The following is a 22770-nucleotide window of genomic DNA, read 5'->3' on the forward strand; positions in this document are numbered from 1 at the left end:
CGGAACAAAGGCGTTGTGGTATTGTTGAGGCACTGTTTAGCAGTGTGAAATGAATTAGTCATCAAAATGTAGATGTTGCTACAAAGATTCTCAAGGTTTTGGCTCTGGCATTTTTGGCAAAATATTTTTGGCCTGACTTGAAATGATCATACATTCAATCTATAATTACACATTAAGAATGCCCATATAAGAATACATAGGCATATACTGTATATTGTGAAATAACCTGAAATGATAGATATTATTCAAATTCTGCCGTATCATCCAGCCATAGGTGTGGCACATACAAGCTTTCCATTGCCGCACTCGGGGACACTGAGCGTCTAGAAGCAGGGGAGGAAGGGAGGGTCCGCACAAGAGAAACTGCTGAGCGCTTACCTCGCATGGGCTTGTTTTGTGTGAATTATTACAGAGGAGTGTATCATTTCACTGACTCGAGCACCCAGGCAGATCATGCTCAAGCTCGATCGCACTTCTTTGATAATGTCTTGATAACGTGTGTTTTCTCTCGAAGAATTTTCTTCCCTAACCAACGCCAACATAGAGGACATGCACAGCAGGGACAAGCTGCCCATCATAGTGGGGGGGACCAACTACTACATTGAGTCACTGCTGTGGAAAGTCCTTTTGGATGCTGGGGTGCGTATACCTCCTCATTTTTACTTTTATACAGATATACAGACGGAGGGAGTCGTATCACTGGGATTGGTACAGCTTTCGGCCGCAGCCACTTTGTTGTGTTGCTTAGTCGAAGGGATTCTGATTGTGTTCGCTACCATTAAAGCTACAGCCAGTTATGTTTCATTTGTTTGTTGCACCAATTGGCCATGATCTAGCAGCGGGATTCACAAAACAAACGTTTTAGTTGGCTCAAGCGCGGAGGAACATTTCATCTACTATCTTTTAACTGGTGATCGCCTTGCAATATCATTCAAAAGTTGAAACCTTTTCATTGCCACTGTGAAACGACCTCGGTCAGCCTGCATAGCGCACTCTCAGTGCAGACACCCAGCGATAAGTTGTTAACTTTAATAATGCAACGTTGATGTTGCTTCCTCGGCTGATTTGGAGGTTAGTGATTCTATTCACCAATATGCCTAATACAGTTCAAAAACGAAAGCACTAATGTGTTATCTTCCAAATAATTGGTTCTGATCAACGGCCCATATTCGCTTTGAAGCAGGAAAGCGAGTCGGCGAAGGGAGGAGATGACGGAGCTTCTGCGAGGAAGGTGGAGCTAGAGAGACTGGGCGGGGCCGAGCTGCATAAGCGGCTGGCAGAGGTTGACCCCAAGATGGCCGCCATGCTGCACCCTAATGATGTGCGCAAGATTGCCAGGTGAGAAAGGGGGTCTGTTTGGGGCCATTTTGGATGTTTTTTCACAAAAACAACCAGTTTTTCCTAAATTTAGTCCCATAGCAATGGAAAGCAACAGGGAGACGTGCATCCCGAAAGTGGGGACGCACAGGTTTTCTTGGAACAGTATGGAGTAAGGACTTGGACAGTGCCTTAACTCAGTTGTGTTTAAAAATGTGGTTTCATACATGTAGGAAAATAAGTAGAACTAAAATAAAAAGACAGGCACGGGAGTTGTCTGGAGGAGAAACAAAAAAACTGCTCTAATTCTCTGAGTTAGGTTTACGTTTTTCATTTTCCCATAAAAGTGAGAAACTCAAGAAATAAAAGAAATCTCAATCTTTCTCGATGAGATTATATTATATATTGTTGTTATATTATCGCAAAATTTGCATATTGAGCAACAGGTACGTGCAGGGGAGCAGGGGGGACCACCGGCCCCATGGACCCCATGGTGCCCCTCTTATCAGGTGCGCTTTTGTTTTTTGTTCATCTTTTTCCTCTTAATTAATGGGTATCAAGGTAGCGGACTAGCGGGTAGCGGATATATTGATGAGGAATTCCTCATGAACCTCGAACCTCGGTGCACCTGCGATGTGCGCACAGCGGAGTGCGGATCACGGGCGTCTCCTCCCAGTGATCTGCACTCCGCTGTGCTGCTCCCTTGCCCAGGGCGGCAAAACGCTTAGAACCGGAGCTGGGGGTCCATGCGCCTTTTTCTTTGAGCACCTGCCCCTTACAAAGCTTCTGTACGCATTTGTAGAGGGGAAGTGAGATCCAATCACCAGTGGTTACTGGACAGCTCTGAGCGGAGAGGGGGAGAGCCTCTGCCTCCGCCCCCTCTCTCTCTCTCTCTCTCTCTCTCTCTCTCTCTCTCTCTCTCTCTCTCTCTCTCTCTCTCTCTCTCTCTCTCTCTCTCTCTCTCTCTCTCTCTCTCTCTCTCTCTCTCTCTCTCTCTCTCTCTCTCTCTCCCCCTCTCTCCGCTCCAGTTTCAGAACACTGTAAACACACTCACTTACACAGTTTCAATTCCCAGAATTTTCCTGTCGGATAAAAAAAAAACAAAAAAAAAACAAAAAAAAAAAAAGTCTGTCATCAATGTCAATCGTGATCAATGGAGTCGATTGAGGATTTAATCGTAAATCGGCCCAAGCCTAACTGAAACTAAAGAGAACCGTGTTGTGTTTAAAAAAAATTGTTTCACACGAGTTTGGAAACACAAAAATAAATAGATCTGAAATAAAAAGACAGGAAAATGGCCACGGGATTGCAGGCACGGCGCAGCGCTGTCTGGAGGACAAAAGAAAATCTCCACTCGATTTCTCTGAGTTAGGTTTACGTTTTGCCTCAAATGCAAAGTATTTCTAAACAGCACTCCTGCTGTTTACTTTCAAAACCGGTCGTGGAGGCTCTGCACTTGCCATCTCTAATGAGCTAACGCCATAACAAATGAATGCAGACAGTGAAGACGGAGTGAGTGGGAGGAGGCAGGGCTATGTTGACGCTGCATGCCGTGTGTGTGTGTGTGTGTGTGTGTGTGTGTGTGTGTGTGTGTGTGTGTGTGTGTGTGTGTGTGTGTGTGTGTGTGTGTGTGTGTGTGTGTGTGTGTGTGTGTGTGTGATGCTGTCAGAGAGAAGAGAGCGAGGAAGCGTTGCTGCTACTAGTATATCAATAGTGCGGAAAATGAGCATTGGAACTGTTTCAAATATTCAGAATCTATTTGTATAGAAAAATTGATATTTTGCCAACACCAGTCTGCAGACATTTCTTTTTATCGGCCTCGTGAACGCACGCATCGGCCGATGGCGATTATCTCAAAATGCGCAAATATCGGCCCAATTATTCAGCTGACCGATCAATTGGTCAACCACTACCAGAGACCTAGAGCTGCTGTCGATTTGCTTGTTGATCCAGACCTGTTTTAAATACAAAGGACTAACTAATATGAAGTAATATTATACAGTACAAACATTTCCCACTGACCAATTTCAACAATCCCAGTTGAAGCTCACATTTCAATTATATTAAAAGTTATTTATGACGGACTATTATAAAAACATGTTTTATACATTTTCACTGGATAACTGCAAGACCTTGTTTAACTTAGTGTCTGCAGAGATCGTAGGACATATTGTGAGACTGTCTAAACAAGAACAACATTTTTAAACAAGTAATAAGCAGAGTTCACGAGGATCATAATTCAGACATAAAACTTATTATTAAACTGTGTTAAAAAACATCTCAAATGCTGTTTCCAATATTCCTCCTCTCTCTACGGCAACATCAACGCGTCCGGGACACTTCACCACGTAGCCGTTGTAGCAGGTAAAAAACCAGGCCCCACCCCGCGCCCGTACGCTGCGCCAGCGCGCCTGGTGTGTTTGGGGTGCTCCTCTGCTCAGGCCACAGACGCAGATGAAGTGTTGAAGTCAGTGCACTCTGCTCCCCTTGTGGAGCGGGTTAGGTTACCCTGCCCTGCAGTCAACAGGAAGCGCCGGCAATCTCCCTCTCGCCGCTGAGCCCTGTGTGCAGCCACGCATGGCTGAGAGGTCCAGCCTGGATGCACCGTCTCATTGTTTTGTTTTTTCCATTGTGACTCAAATGCAGAAAATCTTGCTTCTGAGGCTTTAGTAGAAACACATACAACAAAGTATAATTCGATACTAGACTTCGTCTTTTCAACTTCCTCCATGGTTTATTTCTAGGCATATCCTGTTCCTGTTGAACAGTTTCTTGTTTTTTTTTTTTGTTTTTGTTTTTTTTGTTTTTTGGTTTTTTTTTTTAGTTTTTTTTTTTACCTTACCTCACAGATGTCATCTTCCTATTATGATTTTCCATTTCTTGCTTAATCTACATTTGATGTTAAAAATCCACTTCCCTCATCCAGCTATGAAATGTGAACTCTGGCTGTGGGACCCTTGACAGCGTATGGTGTGACTGGTGTCCACAGGAGCCTTCAGGTGCACGAGGAGACGGGCGTGCCCCACAGCCGCTGGCTGGAGGAGCAGAGGGGGCAGGAGGGGGCCAACGAACTGGGCGGGCCCCTGAGGTACCCAGACCCCTGTGTCTTCTGGCTGCATGCCGACATGGACGGTACGGGGACAAGTGTTGTCTTGGTTTGATACTTATACGATTTACTCGAGTCGTATAAGTATTATGGGAGAGTCTCCTAGTTTTCTGTCTTTGTTTTCATAAGGTCCTCTTCCTTGACCTTCTCTATTCCCAGTTCTCGACAAGCGTCTGGACGCCCGTGTGGACCAGATGCTGTCAACGGGGCTCATCCAGGAGCTCAGGGACTTCCACAAGCGCTACAACCAGCAGAGGGTTCAGGAGAACAGGTACCGTGCGACTTCTTGCCGCTCAGAAAGTACCGTGGTTAGGGTTGGACGGGAATGGCCGAGGGCCCAAGAATATCCAGATTCAGATCTGATCTTTATTTGTTGGGTGGATGGGCAAGCTAAAAGCTGCCGTGCGTGCTCCGCTAATGGCTGAAGAGGTGGATGGACAATGGATAGTGCTGTGTCGGCCTCTGTTTGAAGAGAGAGCGAGTGTGTGTGTGTGTGTGTGTGTGTGTGTGTGTGTGTGTGTGTGTGTGTGTGTGTGTGTGTGTGTGTGTGTGTGTGTGTGTGTGTGTGTGTGTGTCTTTCTTGGCATGCATATGTGAAATTGATTGATGGGGTGTGGCTGCAGGAAATTGATGCACTGGTGGCCCATTGCCCAAGATGCCCATTGCCTCCCTCCTGCCTTTCTCCCCCCCCCCCTTCCTTTCCTTTCATCACTTCATTCCACCTCACCAGCTTCTCCTCCAACCGCTGTCCCTCAGTCTTATCACCCAAGCTCTTTAACCCCCCCCCCTCCGTGCCCCACCCCCTTTCAGTCCCTGGCTGCTGTGGCGAGACCACAAGGTCAACGAGTCGCTCTCCCTCCCCTTATTCACTTTTGCTCACTGTTACTGTTCCTCCATCGACTCACTGCATTTCCTGTGCTGTGTTCTCCGATTTCTCCCTCTCTCCTTCCTCTGTATCTCTCCCTCCACACCCCCTGTGTCTGTCTGTGTCAGCATGCGCTGTTTATTTCAGTGTACCCTGGCATGTCTCTCTCTCTCTCTCTCTCTCTCTCTCTCTCTCTCTCTCTCTCTCTCTCTCTCTCTCATTATTAATGTATCTGTTTATTTCCTTCATTCATTTATTGTTATTATTATTATTAAAGTCCCTGTTAAATGAATTCAGTGATTTGTTTCTGAATACAATGTACATGTTGGAAAGTAATTGCTCAAAACATGTGATATGGGCATGGCCGGGCCGACTCGGCTCTTCTTTGGGGCGCGGAGAGGGAGCAATTGGGGCGCATTTTGCTCACCTGTCTCTCTCTCCGACGGTACCGACGATGACACCTGCCAGCGATGGGGTGCCAGCGATCGGCGTGGCAAAACATTGTGTTTTATTTTAGACGGTTATTTTATTTTACGTCTGCCTATGGAACGAAACTCTGTGTAATGGCGACACTTTGTCTGCGACTCTCTCCCCGATCACCCCCTCTTGATGCCTAAAGCGCTAAAAATATTTTTTACGAGTCGTGACCGGTTCCTCTTGCGTCCTGTCCCCGCACTGTTTTTAGTTGTTTTATTTAGAAGGATGAGGCATGACGATCAGGGAGCATTGAGAGCCGTGTTCGATTCACACACATAAAGACATATTTATGATTCCCCTTATTTATCATCTGATTGAAATGTTATCCCTGTGCATTTTGTAAGCTTCTATCTATTTCATTAAATTATGTCTTTTGGCATTACAAGAACAGGTTATTGTAATGCAAAAAAAAAAATCTCAGTCGATTGACGGGTTTCCGACTGATTCGACTCATCGAATTTCGGGGGCAGCCCTAGTCGGGGGTTAGTGAGGTCTTCCGGCTTTCCGAGTCAAAAATCGGGAACTGGGAAATTACAACTTCCCAGTCAAAATGGAATGTAGCATTGCATCCTGGAGTTTGGGATAAAATGCTGTTTTGGGAATAAACACCTGGAGTAAAAGGCATCTTCAGGGATTTTGTGAACTCATGCCACAAACGGCCGTAACAAAAAAGAACCGCCATTGGTTTGACCGCACAGGGTTTGGTCTCGTTAGCGTTCGTTGCATGCTACCGCACTGCAGAGCCCTAACCTGGCCTTTTCGAAGGGAGCGAGCAGGGAGCACCAGAGAGCGGGGAGTCCTACAGCCAGGCGGCGCGCGTCTAGGGACACAAGACTGTGTTCAGCAGAACGTTTAAACATACTTCAGCCTAAACCGCCCTCAGCGGAGCGTCTCAGAACAGAGGGTACTGCCCCACGATCTTGAAAAGCAAATTTTATATAATTGCCAATTTCTTTTTATCAGTCAAATTTGGCTGGGTGGTTAATAACATTTTTCTGTGGTGTGACAAACTCCATATTTATTGTTGCTTTACAGGGAGTTCAATAACTATGTTAATGGGCTGCCCCCTAATAATAATAATACTAAATATAGCTGCAGGCAGCAATACACGGGATCCAGTTTATTCGTGTTAGGCCTGTTACATTTCTTGGTTTTTGTGTAATGCAGCAAAATCCACTGAACTTATGAACATAATGTAATTACGTCCATGTAATTCCAGGAATCAAACTTTCATGGCATTAGGTATGAAGCATTTCCAGTTCAACCAGATAACAGGACATAAATTATGGCATAGACACAATGTTTTAGAAGACAAGTACTCAACCAACGTCAAAGAACACACTACATAACGCCACTTTGGACACCTGTCTATGAAGTCACACTAAATTCAAAGGACAAAACAAAAAAAAAAAAGGTAGAAGTGAAGAAATTATACAAGAAAAGCTGAAGACATGATGAGAACATATAAAAGCTATTTTGTTAAAAATAAAAAAAGATAAAGGCCAATAAGCAGCACATACCAGAAAGTGGACACTAAAAGCACAAGTTGTATTAAGCGACTTTTTCAGTTTCCAGGGCCCTCCAGCATAGAGACAGCGATGATTGGTTGTAGACACCAATTTATTGTGGAGAAGAGGCCAGGTGGAATTAGCCAGGAGCAGATCAAACATGTCATGACAGGGCTCCTCTCCTGAGTGTGTGTGAGGATGGGGGTTTTTAACCTGACGCTTGTTAGACCAACCAATGAGCAACAGGTATGCAGCAACTCTGACCCAATCACCTAGATCCAGGTCAGGTGTGGTTGCTCAAACCACAACAACCCCACAGTTATGCAAAAAGGTAAAACCGCATACATTATTTGGAATGTTGTGTTAAACATAATTTGTCTCGTTGCCAGTTTTGTTATTGCCATATAATCTCTTCCTGGAACATTATCATTTATTCTCCCACACTTTTTTGCATCCTGATGAAGATTATTTCCTTTGATCAAAACGTCATCTAGGTCATTTTGTGTCCATGTGCAAACGTTCTGAATCTTGTTTTTAAGAACTGCTGTTAAACTTATAGCTGCACACTGTTTATTTGTGGAGTCTCCAAATTGTAAACCATTCTGGTGAAATGAGCCTCTGAAAAAAACGATACATATGGGGAATCAACACTTACATTGAAAGTTTTTCCATTCGCGTTTTTCTCCACAGTATTTTTCTTAAGTACTTTTTTTTTTTTTTTTATATATATATTTTGACTGGCCTTGACAACTGGATATTTGCACCGTGGCTTCTTTATTGTCTTAGATTTTTGGCTATTTTTCGGCATCAAAACAACATTTGTAATTACTTAACAACAATAAATCATTTGATTTAAGAAAAATATAAATACATGTAAGTTGTAATAACTACTACTGTATTATTTCTGTTAATGTTAAATTGGAAAATTCTGTTTAATACGTTACTTGTCTATATTGTAATGCCGACAACATTCATGGAACTTCAACATTAATTTGGCATCAGAATTATTATGGAAGAATTTGTCAATACCACAAACACTTTTTGCCTTTTCATGAAAGTGTTTTGATTTTACGTGTCGGAGAGTGTTTATACATGAGGTTTATAAAAACAAGTATTTTATTTTTTACATTAAACTAAACTTTGTCATTGTTATAACTTAACTTGTTGTATTGAAGTGCATCCGGAGTCTCAGTGACTGTAGGTGACGTGTCTTGTATACGTCATAATTGACGTATACGACAAATACGTAGATTTACCATAACAGTTGAATTTGCATAATTTATTTGTTGACTTTTTTGCATTGGATAATGTTTCAGTGAATTACGTTTCCATGAAATGCCAAAAACATTGTGTTATATCTGTGAGTCACTACTATTGATCGGCTTAAATTTTTTCGATGTCTGGCTGGATCTTGAACGCATCACTCTGTTGCACATTCCAGTGTATTGTCCTTGATGTGGTGACAAGTTTTTGTGGAATACTTTTTATTGTATTTTTCATTAATCCGTCAAAGAATGGGGACCACTGAGTTAAAATATCAATCAAATAGATCTACTGACATCTACCAGTTAAGAAGCTATATAAATACAGACATAAATCAATAGGCTGTAACGTTGAACCACCACAGTGTGACAAGAGTCTACGCTGCACAATGGACACTGTCCGACTGGACATTCTCATTCATAAAATGGACACAATTCGGACCCGTTGCTCTGGAGCTCTGTGGAGACAAACAGGTAATATGTTTTGGACTGTTTTGGACTCCGACAGTTTGTATGTTACGACTGGCCCGAATGCCACAAAATAAGGAAGGACATGGCACCGGGTTATATGCGAACAGAATGTGTTTATATTTACAAAAAGGGGAAAAGACATAAAATATCAAATGAAGCGCCCCAACGTCAAGTAAGTAAGACAATACACAAACACACGTGCGCAGTTCGCGACCACTAAATAGCAATGGAGTCTTTACCACGTAGCTCACACGGTGTAAATGGACTTTCGTAGCCACAACCTGCACATATATAGCAAATTGGATGATGATGTCACAACGCGTCTTTCTCTACAAACTCATCTTGCTTCACCACCCAACCGGACGTTTTCGAACGTTCGGCTACTTCCAGGCAAATTTTGTTTGTTTTTTCATTAATTCCTGCTCCATATGTGGATCAATTTGGATGAAACTTTAACTACGAGATGTTTGCGACGTCCTGGTTCTAACGAGACCTCAACGGTGTCCGTAGTTGCAGCGGTTGTTTTGTTCCGGACACTTTTAGTCCGAAAAAGTGCCAAGGAGAATAAAAACTATAGTAATCCGACAACAGGAGACTGTCCTTACGGAATGGACCCCTAAATATTGCTGCAGGCAGCAATACACTGGGTCCAGTTTAGTCGTGTAAGGTACGTATTATAGTTTTCCAGGTTCTCTGACACACAAGCACGAGTTACAATTTTCAGAGTTTACATTGAATGCCGCATCGGCTCTACGCAGCTCAACTCTCTGAATGCGAATGACCACCCAGAGACGTAAACCAGCCTTGTATAACATCGGTTCATGAAGTGGAAGTGGAAGTTCCCACAACACGGTTCCATTCAAAAGGGGAACGGGCAAAAGTAGCGATGGGTGTGGTTACGATTTTAATGTTACTACCACTCTTACTGATACTGCTTATCGATCCGATACTTGATACCCTTATCGGTCTTATCTCTCTTTTTTTTTTTTTTTTTTTTAGCAGAAAAAGTAAAACTAGCTAAGAGCATTATTAACACTGGTTTATTCTCTGCACATTACGCATAGAGAGGGGGCGATCAGGGCACAATCTGCTGGGTTCCTCATGCGTGTGTGAGAGCCAGGCAGAGGGGGGAGGCCTTGCCCCCCTTGCGCATATCTCCCGTGATGGAGTGAGGAGAGAGAGATGTCTCTACTCTTTTCTGATAATAGAAAAAGTGCTTCTTCGACAAATGAAAATAATAATAAAATACATATTTTGTTGATAGGAAGTTTGTTACCCCTGCTGGAAAGCAGGGGTACTTGCACCTGTAGTTGTGTTATTTAGTCCCTTGTTTTATAATATTTAGAGTTAAATCATGTTTGTTTCTGTTATTTCTTTCACACCTCTTGTGTCTCTGGTTTGGCCATGTCCCTATATATGTTCCCTCCTGTTTTATTTGGTCAGGTCTGTTTGATTATATTTTTAAGTCAATTTCAATTTCAGGTGCCCCAGAGGGCAAATATTTCAATCGACAGCTCGGGCATCTAAGTGGCACGAAAATCTGCGTTGTGTTTCGGTCCTATAGATACCGATCATATAACCCTAGTTACGACAAAATAAGGCTTATGTGCGAACAGAATGTGTTTAATTACAAAAAGGGCAAAAGAGATTCATTATCAAATGAAAATAAGGGTGTTGTGGCAGGTTGTCTTGACCCAGCGTAGATACTCCTGGAGCAACCACTACAGACCGCTGGAGTCTACGCCGCGCACATTGCACAATGTGAATGCCCCCCCAGAGCCACAAATTGCACTTGAAACAAATTGAATGATGATGTCACAAAGTGCCCCGCTCCACAAACTCATCTCACTCCCACCACCTGACCGGAAGTTGTAGAACTTTGGCGTATCCGCAATGTGGGAACGTTCTGCTACTTCCGGTAAAATTGAATCAGTTTTTCACTAATTCCTGCTCCAAATGTAGATCTACATGGATCAATCTTGAACCACGAGACGTCTGAGACATCCCGGTTCTAACGAGACCTCAACCAATGTCCATGGGTTCAGCGACGTCCATGGGCCAGACACTTTTAGCCAGAAAAATGCTATATCATATAAGGAGGAGAGATTGAAATGAGTGGCCGTTGGGTGTGTGGAAACGTCAAGCCAGAGACAGACAGAAAGACTATTATTATTATATTTCCGTCATTTTATTCCCCTGCCCTCCCCTCCCCTCCTGCCAGCCAGAACTACCAGCATGGGATTTTCCAGTCCATCGGCTTTAAGGAGTTCCACCAGTACCTGACCATGCCGGAGGGCAGCACCCAGCAGGAGAAAGACGCCCTCAGAGACAAAGGTCAGACATTTTTTTTTAAACTGTAATCCAAATAATTGATCAGTGGACCGGTTCATTCATCACCCACAGAAAATGTAACGAGTGTTGTGCTTTGGTCTATTTATTGAGCCGTCACTACCTCCTTTTCTCTCATTGTACTCAGGTGTAGAGGCTTTGAAGATTGCCACAAAGCGCTACGCCCGCAAACAGAATAAATGGGTCCGCAACCGGTTCCTCAAACGTGAGTGTGTGTGTGTGTGTGTGTGTGTGTGTGTGTGTGTGTGTGTGTGTGTGTGTGTGTGTGTGTGTGTGTGTGTGTGTGTGTGTGTGTGTGTGTGTGTGTGTGTGTGTGTGTGTGTGTGTGGCTGAAGTTTGGAGATACCCTCCTCAACACTTTACCGCTTAACTAATCAGTGCTTACTTTAACAAGATGAGGCTTTCACACTCTATTAAACACCCAGTGAACCGCCTCCGCCGCTGTACGGTGTTGTCGCTCCAGCTAGATGGGATAGCGTGTGTGTGTGTGTGTGTTGTGCGTTCATTAGTTTATTCGACCGCAGGAATTGAGAGTCGCTTAGCATCCCTCTGTAGATTTGTCTTGCTCGGTGTTTCCATTGAAGGCCATTTTTGAGCTGTTAAATGCTTCTTTTTCTATGGCAGGCCCTGCTGCAATCCATTGATTCCACACTCACCGCCATAGATATTTAATGGGAAAACAGATTTTTAGCGCCAATGGTTGGAACTGAGTCTACTGTTGACAAATGGATATTTGGCAGTGGTACTTGGCAGAAAGGGACTTTATATTACCCAATGCTGGTATCTTACTTAACCTCTACCTCAAAACTGCAGTTTAAGTGGTCCCTACATTACCATTTGCTCTCCATTATTTATGCCTACTTGTAGCCTACTTGTTGGTGAGGATCTGCTCCATTTATAAATAGTTGCCATGGCCCCGAAAAGCAACACAAACATATTGATATAGGGATGAGACCGATCAAACAAGGAGAGTAAAAGAAAAAAAATATGTATGTAAGTATGTATTCATTACCTTAGAAATTAAATTACTTTTTTAAAAGTCTGTTGTCTAAGGCAAAATGTATAAGCAACAGTCAACAAACTATTGGTGCAAATACTCTAGTTTTCATGTTATATCATCATTTGGAATCTCAGGAACCAAATTTTGAATTCAGAATTTAAACCAATACCAGATTTATGCTTAGTGTGTAAAATTCCCTCTGGTTATCATGGTAATTAGATCTGCCATTACAACCCAGCTCCACTTCCTGCCACAGAGTGTGCACCCCCACTCTGCCTGTCCCAAACAATACCCCATCCTGCCTCTCCAAATCAGCAGTGTGCCCTGGAGTAACCCAGCAGCCTCCTAATCCTGTTAGTCCTAAATGGCTTATTCCACTCCAGGCTGTAAACCTCAATACCTGTCTGTCTGTCCGTCTCCCTGCCCTCCTATGGGTGCCACGCACCATATGCCCCCCCCCCCCCCCACCTCACAATATGCACACTTTTGGTAATGCACGCTTTCTCGCACATTCTTACACAGTGTTGAGTCTATGGATGCCCACGACCTCTTATACCCAGAGTTGGCTCGTTTGTAGTGGTTTCACAAAGGCACGTGAAGGTCTGAATGTGGGAGTTTTGGGGCATTTTTTTCTGTTTTGTCTGCATTCCCTAAGACAGTATGTCACATAGGCCTGAGATTAAAGTGATGTTGCCAACATCAGGCTTGCTGAAGAGTCTGAACGCTAAGCTCCCACGCTCCCAAGTCTATTAGCACATGCTCGATAGCCAAAACCCCTGGTCTCTCACAACTCACAATTGTGTTAAGCGATGACTAGCGATGGTAATTCTCTAGTTGAGATCTGGCTATCTTACTCATCCCAGAAAATCCCAGAAATGTCCCTTAATTAGGTTTTGGAGCATAGAATAGTGAATATTGTGTTAAGTCGAGAACATATTGTACAAAGTCACCGGGTGCCTTGCATTGACATTTCACTGCATATATGTGTGGAAGTATGTATATGTATGTGACGAATAAACCTCTTGAATCTGAACCATGAATCTTGAATTGGGGTGCCAACCCGCCCCAATGAACCGCTGTTTCCATACTGAGAGTAAAATATGGCTTTTGTTAACCACTAATATGAGAGCCATATTCACGCTTGCAAATATAGATGTCGATATGTTGTGCTGACCCATGGACACCTCGGCCCCATAAGGTTCTTCTTAGGTAGGGTTACCTTGGTTATATCAGAGGATTTACCCTCCACCACTGAGGCTAAATCCTCACCTATCCCCACTCCCCATCCCACGGCTTCACCACCCTGCCATCTCCCTCCTCGTTGCCTCAAGTGCTGACCTCCTTTCTTTCACTTCTGAGCTCCAGCTCACTACGCATACTTACATAGGCTCGCACACACACACACGCAAGAACGTAAATGCCACAAGGCCTCAGCTGAGCAGGCAAATCTGTTGAGGCATCTCAGAGCTGCGAGGAATTCTGACCTCAACCAGCCAGGCTGGTTGAGGGGCGTCGCCGGGAAGGCCAGACACCCGATGCAACTAACTAGGCTGACTGACAAGGACACAGCGCAGCTCTGTCAGCTATACTGATGGAGTCGGGGTCTGAGAGACCAACATTAAAACTGTGTGTGCGAGTGTGTGTGTGTGTTGGGGGGGGCAGGCGCAAATTGATTTTCCTAGTGAGCGCCCAGTTTGGAAAGAGCCAGACGGAGGAAAACACGACTGTACGCCACCAACTGCATCACTCCTGTTGCATTGAATACAAATTTAAATCAACTGGCAATCCTCCAACTTCCTCCTCCAACTGGATGTGTTCGTTTATGTTTGTCCTTGATACATTTTCTCTATATATGACTGGTGGTTTATTCATTCTCCAATTTATGTGGGAATAAACAAAGCGGGGGTCTGATGAATTAGCTTTGTGCTTTATTGACAGCGAAGTTTTATTTATAGCAAAACCCTGGTCCCTCTGGAGCGTCTGTTTTTCCTGAAATACATACAGGCACACACATTCTTGTACTGGTATCAAAGCGAGGTCCGAGTAAATTCACCGGGTAAGCGAGGACCCGAGCAAACAAAGACAAGTTGACTGAGGGAAACGGAGTGACGAGAAAGGGAGGGCGAGGGGAAGGTTGTGTCGAGTGAATGGTGGTATCAGGCCAGCGCCAGGGTGAACGCACGGTGCTGCCAGCGCTGCTTTAACGTTTACACACATTGTTGCACGGACATCAAAGCGAGGTCCGAGTAAACACACCTGGTAAGTGAGGACCCTGGTGCACTTCTACGCCAAAGAAATAGTCAATTCCAGTCCTCACAAGTATAGTCAAACAAACAAACACACACGCACGCGCGCGCACACCGTTTGCCACGACAGGTGGGCCGCTGTGTCAACACACCCTTCTCGCTGACAGCAGCAGCTGTGGGGCAGGAATGGCTCCTTCTTTTCAGCAAAGTGATCTCCCCTCTGCGACCCAGGCAGTAGTGACCGGTGTGTGTGTGTGTGTGTGTGTGTGTGTGTGTGTGTGTGTGTGTGTGTGTGTGTGGATCTGCTGAGGCCGTGCGCCCTGTTCTTTGTCTCTCACCCGCTCTCCTTATCGTCCTCTATTCACCGTGGAGTAGATTAGCCAGAGTAAGATTTCACCAGACCCTTAACATGAAGGCAAGTGTGTGTGTGGTGGGGCTGGGTGGGGGGGGTCTTCCAGCTAGCAGATGCTGGAAGACACCTCTCCACCCCTCTGTTTACCTTCACTCCACACTCTGCTTTGCCACAGTGGGAGGTATACGGCAAGGCAAACGCTAGCAACAAAGTAAGAGGGCGGGTGAAGGAGGTGAAGAAGCGAGGTACAGAAACTGACAGACCGAAAGAGAGAGAGGGAGAGATAAGAGCGAGCCAGTGGACAGCAGCTGTTGCGCTGGAGTGTTTACCAGTGAGGTAAAGGTATGCCAGGTGGCGCTTGCTGCCTCCGCCACCTGCTGGCTATTGTACCGTGAACACAAAAAGTACCCCCCCCCCCCCCCACGTGCGTACACACGCACAGGCACACACACGCACACCAACTGCCTCGATGAAGCCTGAAGCTTAAATGAACGGTTACCGCCGTTTGTAAAAACAACAAAAGCATAACAAACACACACACAGTCAAACTGAGCTACTCTAACGCTAACACGTAGGGGGCTTGGCCGCTGCGGATAAAGAGCTTTTGAGGAGGTCGCAGCAGTCAGCAGCCCGCCACTTAAAACAGGCTTTTGTGTTTGTGTTAGCTGCCGCCGCCGCCGCCGCCACCGCCGCCGACGGGACACGACCGAGTCGAGCATGTGGATCTTTCAAGGCCTGATAGTGAAAAATAGAAATCGCACAATGTAAAATTGGACCTGACAGGGACTGCGCCCGGAGGCCGGAGCCCACATATAACTCTGTGTAGCTCTGGGACGGTGTGTCCGTCGAAACACACAACGCATCACTCGGTACCCTGACAGAAAACCACGCCCGTTTCTTTGACAAAGGCAGCAGGACCACAAAGTTGTTTTATTTGTAACGGGCCGCAGACACTTCAGCTTAGCCCTCTAAGTGTGTGTGTGTGTGGGTGTGCATGTATGTGTGTGTGTGTGTGTGTGTGTGTGTGTGTGTGTGTGCACAATGATTAGGATATAATTGAGTTGGCCAACAGTGCTTTTAGGGGTTAAGCTTTTAGGTGACTGATCTAGGTAGAGGAACATGTTTATTATGGTAATTATGAACAAAAAATATCTGTGTGCATATATACACACACCATATGTCAGAGAGGGGGAGGGGGAGGGGGAGTCTGCCAATAGCTCCACTCCCTGGCACAAAAACCCCACCCAACCCCTCCGTTCTCCAACTCCGTGCTGTATTGACACTCAGACCTGTGTGTACATCTCTAGCAGAAACTGCTGCAGTGGCATGTGGCCTTGGACCATTCAGAGCTGTTCACAAAAGCAGAAAGCCCATTTCAGTGTGCGTGTGTGGGGGGGGTGTGCTTGTGTAACACAAGGCAATATAAAACATTCTAATCTATTCCTATTGAATCTAGTTCTATTCACATCTATCTGTCTTTCATCTACTTATAATGACAGAAATATCATTTAGAAATAATTTTGTTATATATGGCATAGTCATAATTCCTATTTATAATTTATACCTATTCATCATTATATAATATATAATTATATATAATAATTTATCCTGTGTAGTACGTTGTATTGCATTTTGTATATTCAGAATTTTTTTATATATCTGACTATTTCTGTTTTGAACTTTTTTGGCTATTTGTATATAATTGAGAATATTTGGTTTATTTTTTGTATTTTTTACTTCACTTTTTATTCTATTGTGCGTGCGTGTGCGGGCATGGCCAGGGGACGGCGTGCCCGCGGTGTACGGTCTGGATGTGACGGACGTGATGCAGTGGGAGCCCAGGGTCCTGGAGCCGGCACTAGGGGTCCTCAGCAGCCTCAGCAAGGTGGGACCCTCTTCATCCCTCACTCCTTCCTTGCTTCCTTCCCCCTGTTCTCACCTTTATTACTTCCTTCCTTCCTCTGTCCTTAGCATCCTTCTTTCCCTCCTTCCTCTGATCCGGCTTCCTTCCCCTGTCTTAGTTTCCTTCCGTCTTCTGATCTAACTTCCTGTCTTCCCTCCTTCCCCTGTCCTTCTTTCCACCCTTTGTCCGTTTGTTTGTTTGTTTGTTTGTTCCCTCCTTCCTCTGTCCTGGTTTCCTTTCTTCCTCTGATTTACCTTCCTTCCCTCCTTCCTCTGTCCTGAGCCTCCTTCCTTTCTCTGATCTGCCTTCCTTCCCTCCTTCCTCTTTCCTTTCTTCCTTCCCTCTTTATGTCATTCCTTCCTCCCCATGACACACCCCTTGACACGGAGAAGGGGTGTGTCATGATGCCAGTGTGATTCGGGACAAAACCGTAGAAGACAGAGCAACTTCAACAGTCAACGACATAAAACTGTCAAACTAAGACGTCTCATCACCCAGCGAGACTCTGTACCCATCGTTCCTACAAAAGAGCCGTTCAAAAGAATCGAATCGTTTCATAAACCGCCCGACACTGGGAGTGTTAGGGGGCTTTGGAGACCCCACGGAGCGATCCTCACAGCTCTAACGTGGGATGACAAGAGACCACCAGAAAAATGAAAGCATCTTTTTTTTTTTTTGTAAGGGTTTGTTTCAAACCTAACTTCCTGTAAATTGTCTGCCTCTCTCCACCGTCAGGGGGAGCAGCCGGCCTCAGAGCCAATCAGAGCGAAGGGAGCGGAGCACGGGAACAAGCGTAGCCGCCATGCTTGCGAGCTTTGCGACAAGGTGATCATCGGCGACCTGGAGTGGACAGGTGAGGGCCCCTTCAGCAAAATGGAATTTTAACGTTCAATGCGCCAAATGACGTTTGTTACCTGCTAAAAGGAAAAGAAAATGTACGCCCAGGAGCTGTGAATGAAGTCAGTTTGTTCTGCCTGGGGGCAGGACTTGAGTTAAGAACCACATCCTTGCTCCACCAAATTACTGTATGTAGTGTCAATAATGGTGACCTCCATAATGGTGATCTCTCCATCCTCCCAAAAAAATCCCTTTCCACCTTGTCTTTCCACCTCTGTAGCCCATTTGAAGTCCAAGAAGCACCACTTTCATGTGAGGAAGAAGAGGAAGCTCGATTCAGACCCAGACCCGTCCCAGGGTCTCCCGGGTACGTCACCGCCTGTCCCCGACTCGGAACATGCCGGCGAGGTCCCAGGCTCCGGGGAGGCCTCCACCTCCGGCGGGTCTCCTCTCCTGACCTAAATGGCTCCAGACACCACAGGCGCACCTCCGGCACCGACAGACCTTTGGACCTCACACAAGGAGGTTGGAAGTTAACGAGTAACTTTATTAAGGTCCACGGGCATCCAGACTCGGGTGAATAACCTCTCATGTAAACAGGAAGCGCTTCTTTTTTTATTTACCGGCAAACCCGCCACAACGCCCTCGACGATCCACATTCCGTGTCTGGGGGGGAAAAAACCTACTTGTTACTCTTAAGAACCTTTGAGGATACCGCCACCGGTGTCCACAAAGTCACAAACCCTCCCACTCTGGAGTGTCAAACGCTTCGTTTGTTGTTCCAAAGCTTTTTAAAGGGGATTTTTCTCCAAAGGATGTTTTTTTTTGTTGTTTTTTTTCATATTTTTTTATCTATTGTTTAATTTATTCTGTGCAGCAATAATTAAAAAGTAGAAGAAAAATCGTACCACATCCCTTGTTCCTATTAATTCTGTCCCGGTTGTTATTTGTGCAAAGCTTCCCCTCATATCTTTTATTGTTCTGTTTACTCTCTCTCTCTCTCTTTCTCTCTCTCTCTCTCGCTCTCTCTCTCTCTCTCTCTCTCTCTCTCCTTTGTCTGGGTTCTTCCTTGTAGGCCCATCGGACACCATGCTAAATGTGCTCCTTTGGTGTGAGATTAAATCACTAAATTCACTGTCTCTGACCTCATCCGCACAGCTAAATATACAGTATATCCCAACTATAGAATAGGTGTCTGTGTCTGTGTCTGTGTCTGTGTCTGTGTGTGTGTCTGTGTGTGTGTGTGTGTGTGTGTGTGTCCGTCCGTCCCACATTTCCTCGCAGCGATCTGGGTCAGGCCCCCAGCTCTACTGCAGGTGCCGTACAGTACGGGAGAGGTGCTGGAGAACAAAGGTCAACTCCGTCAAACTGTTGTTTCTTTTTGTTCAAGATTTGTTTTGCTGTTTATTTTTTCTCTCTAATGGACCTTGAACCTCATTCCAAAGGGTCCCGGAGGTCCCCGGCTCTCCCTCCCGGGTCACCCCAGGTAACCTCGGCTGGTGAGCCGCTGTCTGAGGCAACCTAAGTCTCGGTTGCTCGTTATGTGCTAATTCCAGTACGCTTATCCAAAATGCCTGGGCTCGTCAGCCCTGGCACGGCCCGGCACCAGCCTGCTGAATCACAGCGTATACGAACGGGTAAAACCTTTCGCAACTCAATGACATAAGACTCGGGCTCCCTCTAAATACACACACAGACACATAAATATACACACACACACACACACACACACACACACGCGGGGAGGTGGAGAAGTGGGTCAGCTTACACGGTCACAAGGCTAATTAGTGATTTAAGCGGCACGATGCAGTGGATCATCATTTGCAGGCACACACACACACACACACACACACACACACACACAGACTTGCATACATTCACAAACTGACAGAGTGAACTCATTAGCCTCGAAAAAGGACTGCGGTTAGGACCAACAAATCAGACCAGCTCCCTTTGAAACGGGAGGCCCACAGCATTGACTTTACAAAGGCGCGCCACATTCTCTCACACACACACACACACACACACACACACACACACACACACACACACACACACATAAACACACACACCAGTGAACTCAAAGCCCACTTTTATATCTGCTGCATGCTCCAGCGTTCATAAGTGCATGAATTGATGACTACAGCGATTTGGAAGATCATAGAGGTGTGTATGTGTGTGTGTGTGGGTGTGTGGGTGTGTGGGTGGGTGGGTGGGTGGAACTATACTTGTGAGGACCACTCTCCGAAATTTACTATTTTTTGGTCTAGAAGTGCACCGGAAACATGGGTCCTCACTAACCAGGTGTATTTACTCAGAACTCACATTGATACGTGTGTGTGTGTGTGTCTCTAAATTGAACTGTGCCATACTAACATCTAATTGCATACCTGAATCTTATATCTGCATGTGTGAGCAAACAATGCAACACTTTCCTCAGTTTCACCTCTCTCTCTCTCTCTCTCTCTCTCTCTCTCTCTCTCTCTCCTTCCTCTGTCCTGCTTCCTCTCTATCACTCTCACTCTAAATCATATACTGTCCTATAGCGGCTGCAGCTCTGGCAGTAGCGAGCACACACTGTCCTATACGTGAGGCCCGGCAGGGTGAACACCAGGCTGCGTTACATAACACATTCTGTAGCATATGTCATGGATTTTCTTGTTTTTCCCCTGCTTCGCTGTATGATAAAAGCAATTTTGGGTGAAATATCCGATTGATAGACTTTTTATGACAGGATGTATTGAGCTTTTTTTTTTTTTTTTTTTTTTTGCCTGTTTTATTTCAGTGAGGCTCACAAAAATAGTTGTGTGTGTGCCGTAGTAGTGTGTTATCTAGTGACTGCGCGACTAGTGTTGAAGGTAATTAAAAATCCACTTAATCCTAATCTCCAATCCCATTTGACGAAACACTCCCTGCCATCTGGCCCTGGCTAGAGCACACACACATGCAAACAAACAAATACACATATTTATAATACAGCAGATAGACCGCACAAATAATAAAGCGCACACACACACAAGCACCAACGAAAAATAACAGACATTATTTTCCAAGGGACCAAGGTCTTTTATTTAAAACTGAAAATGTTAGCAAACAGAAAGCGTATTCCATTTGTCTGCATGAATTTGTTTTTAAATACCAAAGAATACACAACCACAAGGTCCACATTATTCGGAGCAGTAGATATTGACCATGAAGGATTAAGTGTGTCTTAAATAAGCGGAAAATTCTTAGTTTGCATAATGTGTGTGTGTGTGTGTGTGTGTGTGTGTGTGTGTGTGTGTGTGTGTGGTCACTCCTAGCGTCTCAAGTTATGAATGTTTACCTGCCAACCTTGTACGTTCACTTCGCCTCCGAGTGTGTTTTGATGGTTATGACATTGTGCTTGTATCAAAATGCTTCAGAGATTAACTTCCAGCGCACGCACACACACGCCCGAGGCATGTACGTTAGATATGATGCTTTATATTTACATACGTTTCTTATAGGTTTTCTTATAGAAGTTCAGCTTTGCCCGGTAAAGACCATCATTTATTGATGCCCGCCTTCATCTGTGTATTTACAGGCAGGGGCCTGGGTGAGAGGGTTTATCTCTCCACCAAGGGTGTTCTCTCTCTCTCTCTCTCTCTCCCTGATACAGACCCCATCCCTCACTTTTTCACGCTGTGTGTGTGTGTGTGTGTGTGTGTGTGTGTGTGTGTGTGTGTGTTCACCTTCTGAGAGCTGGGAAGATGTGGGAAAAGTTGATTTGATGTGAAAAGCCTTTAGGGTGCTGCGTACACAGGGGTCCCTGTATATAGACCTCTCTCTCTCTCTCTCTCTCTCTCCCCTACTGCATACTTCCTGCCTTGTTATGTAATGCGGGGGCCGCTCTGTGTGCTCTCGCTCTCCATCACCCTCTCTCTCTCTCTCTCTCTCTCTCTCTCTCTCTCTCTCTCTTTCCCCTCCCCAATTCAGAGCATGACATATCTTCCTGTTTTTCCAGCAACCCAGTGAACCCGTTCTCCCAGGACACCGCTTCAGAGGGCACAATCACACACACACCACTTATTGTAAAACTAAGACTATTGTGCTGTGTACATTTGACAGGGGCAAAATATTTGTATTGTTCACACTCTACATATTGTGTCTGGCTCCAGTCTCCGGTCACTATTCACACACATTGGTTTTTCCTGTTTGTGTTCGCAGTTGGATAACAGTCGAGATAGCGCCACTCCTCTTTTTTTTTTTTTTTGCTCACATTTCCTATTTCCTCTCTCCCCTTCCCTTTCGTTCTCCTACAATACTGCCTCCTCTCTTCAACTCTAGCTCTCTGCTCACGCGTCTGTCTCCACATTTGCGCCCACCTCGTCCTCAGAGTGGTGGAAACACTCATCTGCCTGGTGTGTGTCCTCACTTTCTCTGCCCCTTGTGTGTGTGTGTGTGTGTGTGTGTGTGTGTGTGTGTGTGTGTGTGTGTGTGTGTGTGTGTGTGTGTGTGTGTGTGTGTGTGTGTGTGTGTGTGTGTGTGTCCCCACTTTTCTTCAGTAAACGGGTGTGCCATCAATAAAAGAGAAGGAAGCAGCTAACTTACGCTGGTGTGTGTGTGTGTGTGTGTGTGTGTGTGTGTGTGTGTGTGTGTGTGTGTGTGTGTGTGTGTGTGTGTGTGTGTGTGTGTGTGTGTGTGTGTGTGTGTGTGTGTGTGTGTGTGTGTGTGTGTGTGTGTGTGTCTTTGCGCTGAGGCCGGCTTTTTTCCCGCCAGTGCAGTCCTTTTCATGGGAGGAGCTTTGCCAGGGTGTAGCGGCAACAAAGGGCCAGAGCTTCCCGCCCAATATGCACATTAGTTTGTGGTGGGCGGGTCACAGAGCCTCCCCTTCTGCAGCGATTAACTATTTCAGCGCCGCTGCTGAACCTGTGTGTGTGTGTGTGTGTGTGTGTGTGTGTGTGTGTGTGTGTGTGTGTGTGTGTGTGTGTGTGTGTGTGTGTGTGTGTGTGTGTGTGTGTGTGTGTGTGTGTGTGTGTGTGTGTGTGTGTGTGTGTGTGTGTGCGCGCGCGCGCAGGCACATGTTTCTCTCATGTTTTCGGTTTGTTATGCAAGG

The 22770-nt window shown here is 45.3% G+C and overlaps 1 protein-coding gene across 3 annotated transcripts in view; it reads left to right on the forward strand.

Annotated features, from left to right (window-relative positions):
* trit1 (tRNA isopentenyltransferase 1) overlaps positions 1–18561 on the forward strand; it is a gene marked incomplete at its 5' end in the record, with an annotated part of 38174 nt that extends 19613 nt beyond the window's left edge. Inside the window, 9 exons of one of the 3 annotated variants that reach the window (XM_080004642.1) lie at positions 540–639; positions 1181–1338; positions 4307–4449; positions 4583–4694; positions 11228–11340; positions 11483–11566; positions 16735–16838; positions 17592–17709; positions 17974–18561. In XM_080004642.1, the coding sequence (XP_079860768.1) occupies positions 540–639; positions 1181–1338; positions 4307–4449; positions 4583–4694; positions 11228–11340; positions 11483–11566; positions 16735–16838; positions 17592–17709; positions 17974–18155 (1114 nt within the window). In that variant the 3' untranslated portion in view covers positions 18156–18561. The remainder of the gene's footprint in view (positions 1–539; positions 640–1180; positions 1339–4306; positions 4450–4582; positions 4695–11227; positions 11341–11482; positions 11567–16734; positions 16839–17591; positions 17710–17973) is intronic. The other 2 variants (XM_080004644.1, XM_080004643.1) reach the window with 2 other exon arrangements.
* Positions 18562–22770: the final 4209 nt, after the last annotated feature.

This window comes from Zeus faber, assembly GCF_960531495.2.
Source record: "Zeus faber genome assembly, chromosome: 1".
Lineage (NCBI taxonomy): Eukaryota > Metazoa > Chordata > Actinopteri > Zeiformes > Zeidae > Zeus > Zeus faber.